Raw genomic sequence first — 6,652 nt, 5'->3', positions numbered from 1 at the left:
CAAGGTATTGATGAGAATGGAGTTAAATCCTTCTCGACATATTGTCGCTCTTTTGACCGCCTGTGGAGAGAAAATGGTTTCTCAGAAAAATAGTGTTATATAAATAATATTGTTTTATGAATATATTTTTATTTTATTTTTTCAGTTAATTTTTAAATGATACACTAGATATAGATACATCAAAAATTATAAATACAATATTGGTATAATAAAAAATTTACAGTTACAATTCAACCAATCATCCATTAAGTTTGTGGTTTCCATCTCGTGTGAATCAATTGCTCCAGTACTCCTACCCGGAAAAAAAAATTCTCAGATACTCCTGTCTGAAGCTGTCCGGATTAGAAAACAGATAAATCTTTAATTAAATGCGAAAAATTATTAAAAGACCACGGAACCAACAGAATTTTGCGTATTTACAACCCAACTAGGACCATTTTGCGGACCATCCAGACCCGATCCATAAAATTCGGATCTCTTTCTTCATAACTTTCGAAAACTTTGTACGACTTGATGTAATTGTAAATCTTGGTGTAACTGTACAGCGTATAAGACTGCAACTAATATAGATTATATCAATTACAAAGTTATTCTATATTGAACTAAGACGTACTTTTTGATTTGCAAATTTCAACTAGTTTTGATCGTATCTTTTACATTTGCATTATGTTCTTTTATGGAGACAGTGTTGTTAATGATATATTTATTGAAGTTAAAATAAATAAAGATTACTTCAAAGAGAAAAACTAGAGACATTATATTATATGAAATGTATTTTACATAAACCTAGTAAAAGTAGATAAAAAGTACCTAAAAAGTACATGCCATAACTCATAAACACACAACTAATCTTCAATTGGCCAGTGGCCAGCGTCAAGTGAATATCTTGCAGAAGTCCCAAGCTGCACATTGCCAGAAAACAACGATTGCATGTCCACCGTGTTCTAGATCCATCTAAAGAGACTACAAACACCGGTTCTATTACTGCGGAGCACCAACAATCATGTGAGACGTTGGGATTTATTCTTTCCAGTAGAGACATAAACACCTCAGGTTTTTCGTAACCCCAATGGCCTGAGGATGTCAAAGTCGTGATCATGTAATTCATCCGATCAACAAATCCACGACTAAAGCTATGATAATTGTGAACAAATCCTCTAGCATCAACACTAAACGCTAAGTTCAGCATTCCATCTACATACTTAGCCCACAACAATCTCCTCTCACCAGCAAGACGGATTTTTTCCCTTCCTTCATCAAGTAAATGGAGGACGAAGAACTCATACATACCTCAGATGTAGATGGCCTCTAGATTACCGGCTTGGTAGCACCTAAGCCTGAATGTCCTTAAAGCATTAGCCTCATCAATCCAGTCATTCAAGTTAAAGAGATCTGCAGATCGGTAGTAGTATTCTTCTCTGCCAATTTGATTGAACCTGGAGAAAGCAATTCTTGCACTACCGAAGTCTCGGAGATGGCTTGTTGCTACCTTTGAGAGAATCTTATGAAGCATGGAAGGAGGGAGAGAAGCCAAGTTACTGTTCGACATGGAGAGATACTTTTTTAATCAAGTAAATGGAGAGATTTTCGTTTTACTTATTTTGAGAAGGTGATAAACCCTTTTATAATGGGGATGATCCTCTAACCGAAATACGCGTAGTATGGAAGTTCAACTGACCTGTAGAGAAAAATATAAACTGAGTATTTATTACCCCACTTAAGGGTGATTTGATAGACGCCTCGAGAAGACATGAGTTCAGAAGACATGACTTCTCAGTGCGCATGGGTTGGATTTGAAACTTTGAAAAACTCTATCGATAAAGATATATAACTGTGTATAAGTAAGTGAAAGTAACTGATTTAGATTATCTAAATTCATGAAACTAAACACAATTTTAAAAATTTAGATTGTTTCAATATATGAAACTATGTAAAACGTTAAGAAAATGAGATATTATATTGTTATCATTTGCTAGAAATAGCGTCCGAAATAATAAATGAAAATGCTAATATTTTGTAACTTTATTTCATGTTATTTAATTCTCGATTTATTATCCCAACTATTCTACAAGTTGTAACTCTTCCATTTAAGCGGAAGCGGCGCGACGAGACACGAGTTCAGAAGACACGACTTCTCTCTTCTACAGTCGCATCTCTTGGAATTGGAACTGGTATAACTTTAATTTATTAAGATTTATAATTGTGTATAAGTAAGTGAAACTGAGTTATTTAGATTGTCTAATTTTATGAAACTAAGAACAACGTAACAATTTAGATTGTATAAATATTTCAAACTATGTAAAACTTAACGAAATTTATATAGTATCTTGTTATATTTTGGAAGATATGATCAGTATCCAAAAATTATTATACTTAGTGGATATATTTAATGACAGAAACTAGCAGCATGAGATATAATAAATGTAAAAGTTAATATTTAGTTTGAGAAAAATTCTATAATTAATGATTCAAGCAGCGGCGTGTCCATTTAAGGGTGATTTGATTGACTCCCCGAGAAAGCAAGACTTCTCTCACACGCCTTATGACTGCAACAGTCGCATGTTTGGAATTTAGAAATTTGTATAACTTTAGTTTATTAAGATTTATAACTATGTATAAGTAAGTGAAACTGAGTTATTTAGATTGTCTAAATTTATGAAACTAAGAAAAACGTAACAATTTAGATTGTATAAATATTTGAAACTATGTAAAACTTAACAAAATTTAGATAGTATATTGTTATATTTTGATAGAAATGATCAGTATCTAAAACTTATTATACTTAGTGGATATATTTAATGACAGAAACTAGCAGTATATGAGATAATAAATGTAAATGTTAGTATTTAGTTTGAGAAAAAACCTATAATTAATGATAATGATGGACTCCGCGAAATAACTGCCCGTCTCGCATGAAAAAGTCTCTTATAATAACAATTACCCTTGCATTTAAACGCCACAACACTACACCGTCTACAATCATCATTACCATTGCATTTAAACTCCACCACAGTAAGTTAAATCGTCTCCTTCAGTCCGGATATAACATTTCTCTGCAAAATTCACCAAAAAGAAAAGCAAAGAAAGGATTCATCATCTCCTCTCTCAACAAACAAGATGACACACTACAATAAACTTTCTGAAGTTTCTTATAACCCCAAGATCACGTCTTGGCGTTTCAGAGTCAAAATACACAGGATCTACCTTTTCTATTCCTATGTTACCAGCAGTGGACCTTTCTATAAATATGTCCTAGCAGATGAAGAGGTACGTGTTAAATCATCATCTCTCGAGTTTCTAATAACATGTAACTGTGAAAAATAAAAACTTGATCCTTGTACTTTATTTATGTAGGGAACCAAGATGGAGATGACCATTTATGGGAATTCTGATAGGTTTCGAGGCCTAGAGAAGCAAGAGGGAAAATGGGTGGAAATCTTTCGAGTAGAAGTTAACCGTCCCTATCCAGGTTTCCAGTCAACTAACTCTCAGTTCAATCTATCTGCTATGCGCAATACGCAAGTCCACATCATCGATCCTCTGAACAATCGGCTTTTCATTGACTTCAAGAACATCCATGCAATCCCTCACATGGACCACAGGGACCGAAACTATCCCATAGGTATGAATGCTACTAGAATTAAAATATATTCACATATTTAGATGTTAGTAACCACAACAGTCGCATGTCTTGGATTCGGAACTTTGTATAGCTTTAATGTATTAAAAATATAACTATGTATAAGTAAGTGAAACTAAGTAACTTAGATTGTCTAAATTTATGAAACTAAGAAAAACGTAACACTTATCGGGTAGATACAATGGGAGTGGTCTTCAACACGGAAGCCCATTTCGATGACCCTGCAAGTCCAAGGATGGTGTTTTATATAAGGGACAACATGTAAGTAGAAAATAACATATGATCAAAGCAAAATTTATCTATACTGTAATTGACGCACCCTTTTTTATTCTGAATAGTGACAGTCAGATAAAATGTGTGGCAACTGACGCTCATGCTTATGCCTTCCGGGATGGTCTTGAAAACATGAAGGGTCGTGGACAGGTTATTGTGGTCCTTAAGATGTGGAGGGTCTGGAAATTTTGAGTAAGTGTAGTTTATGAGTATAAGATCTCTGCAAAATTTTGAGTAAGTGATAGTTGAGTAAAGCGTTTACTAAACTCATTTACACAGGTTGTTTTGGTCCTCCTGATCTATGGCTTGAGACTGAGGGTGGATTATCGGACTTCAGGTTCAATCCGCGTTTGCCGGAGGTTGAGGAGTTCAGTTAGTCTCTACTACGCAGTGACCCTTCTGTTCAGCGATATGGGGCTGTAGGTCTTTCGTAAATCTTGTTGTTCTCAATGTTCTCCATCTTCGTACTTGTCTTAAACTTGGTGAAACTTTGTTTAAATGTTGGTGAAACTATGTCAAATGTTGGTGAAACATCGTGGTTTTACCTTTTTCAATTTTCCAACTTCGAAAAAAATAGATGAACTACAAGTTCATGCTCGTATAAACTGGTAAAAATTTGTGTTTTCACTTAATCAATTGTCCAACTTTGTAAAACTTAGACAAAGCTGAAATTCGTTTTCGTATAAACAGGTCAGAATTTGTGTTACTTTCACTTTCTCAATTGTCTAACATCGTAAAAATGATAGAAACTTTTTCGATAGATCAAACTACATAGTTATCCAACTTCGCATAACTTAGGAGAAACTTACAAAAAAACTTAGAAAAAACAGAAAGTAGCTGGAAGTCTCTTAGGAATTACTTCTTATACATCATAATTCCTAGAACTAAAACGACAACAAGAATAACTCAACCTCCTGATATCTTTATCCTGGGCTCCATTATTTTGGGACCTTCACTGAGTTCACTTTCACTCCTTATTGTTGCTTTGAGAAATTGAACTTCTTCTTCTAGCATTCGAACTTGGTTGTCCAACTGTTGTATCTCATCGGTGAAAGCTTCATCAACCCATTTGAAGACGTGATTGTCGTTCTCAAGCTACAACGGATTAAACGTACCATTAAAATAAGAACGAGTAAGCCTTCAATAACAAAAGCTAAACGGATGTACCCTTAGTGACGCCGCATAGATACACCAATAATACCGGCGATATGGGTTTTGATTGGTTTTGGAGATGAGCTCGGTGATGCCCACCCCGCACCAACACTTATTAGGTATTCCCGGAGTTCGTACTCGTCTCCGACCACCGGTCGTGGAAGATGAAGCGGACATCTCCACTATTTCTCTCTCGGGGTTGGGGGGAGTTCGAATGGGAGAGAGATAAATTAGAGAAGAGAGAGAAAGGAGAAGATAGCGAATGGGGAAACAAAAAAAAAAGGTCTTTAATACTTCGATTAAACGATTTTGGGGTTTTATCAAATTGGGAAGAGGGAAATTCGAAATTCGAAAAGCTAGGCCGGAAGTTTTATCCAAGGATTTTGGTGGTCGAAGTTTCACCAAGTTTTTAGTTTTACAGAAAACATCAAAGTTGTACTTTTTAATTATTTCCATTTATATTAGTTATACTCTACTTGAATGACTGATTTTATAGTTATACCAATTATATTATGTTTTCTTGGTTCATTTCTCATACGATCATGTACACATAAACTTGATTTCCTACCATTAGCAAATTTTAAAATGTAACGAGGTGAGTATTAACGAAAAAACTATAAGAACTCAGTGTATTTCCTAAATGATTGCTAACAAGCAATGAAATGAAATTTTTATTATTCTGATTAAATCATAATTTTAATAATAAATCACCATCTTATTACTTCCATGACTTATTAACAAGTTTAGAATTTACAATCATATTACTCAGTTTACCTATCGTAGTTATACCAGTAAAGGAAAAAAGTTTCACTTGGTTGTACAACACACAAATACAAATTTCACCTCACAATGTTCCCATACGATAAAAAAATCAAAACTGAGAGCGAAAGGCTTACAACCTACTTCACATCAAAACTGAAAGCAAAAGGTTTACAACCTACTCCTCTTATGTTTCTTCTGGGGGTGTTCATCGTGTTCCAAACTAGTGCCCACATTCTCTTCTTCTCCATATCCACTCTCACGCTCGCTATAATTCCTACTACAAGAGCTTTCTCCAACTCTTGATAGTTACTCGGTTATTTGAACTATTTGCAATTCTTGGATGTCTTCCACATGCAAAATACTTCTTGTTTTCTCTCTATCCACTGATGTTAGATAAACAAACACATCTTCATCATAAAAAATATATGATTGCCTCTTAGGTTCCACTACCAATGGAATGTAACCCAAATTGAGCTTCTTCGTTAACAGATCTATTCCTGCATATCCTCTCCTTCAACAATGAATAAGTGATCTCCTCCAATGATGATGTCTTAAAGGATATAGCCTACAAATAAAGCATCGGTTGGAATCCATTCATAATCATCTCCAACCTTCGAATAATGTCCATCATAATCAAAGTGTATGTTCGTCGAAAAAAGACACATTGTCTGCAATATAAAAAAATTAAACCATTAAAGTTATACATGGTTATACAGTTATACCATTAAAGTTATACTTCTTTATACCATGTTACAGAGTTTTGTCAGTAATCAGCCCGTATAATCTAACAAAGTTTCTCCAAGTTTTAAAGTTCTAGATGTTTCT

At 34.4% G+C, this 6,652-nt stretch overlaps 1 protein-coding gene across 1 annotated transcript; it reads right to left on the bottom strand.

Annotated features, from left to right (window-relative positions):
- Positions 1–4,819: 4,819 nt before the first annotated feature.
- LOC106417407 (uncharacterized protein At4g04775-like) lies at positions 4,820–5,242 on the bottom strand. Its single transcript, XM_013858218.1, has 2 exons — positions 5,081–5,242; positions 4,820–5,008 (listed from the first exon to the last, which is right to left on the bottom strand). Exons 1-2 carry the CDS (start codon positions 5,240–5,242, stop codon positions 4,820–4,822), a joined length of 351 nt encoding a protein of 116 aa, XP_013713672.1.
- Positions 5,243–6,652: the final 1,410 nt, after the last annotated feature.

The sequence above is a fragment of the Brassica napus genome, chromosome C5 (genome assembly GCF_020379485.1).
Source record: "Brassica napus cultivar Da-Ae chromosome C5, Da-Ae, whole genome shotgun sequence".
Lineage (NCBI taxonomy): Eukaryota > Viridiplantae > Streptophyta > Magnoliopsida > Brassicales > Brassicaceae > Brassica > Brassica napus.
The sequence above is the reverse complement of the archived record's forward strand: the minus strand, read 5'-3'. Positions and strand labels throughout refer to the sequence as shown.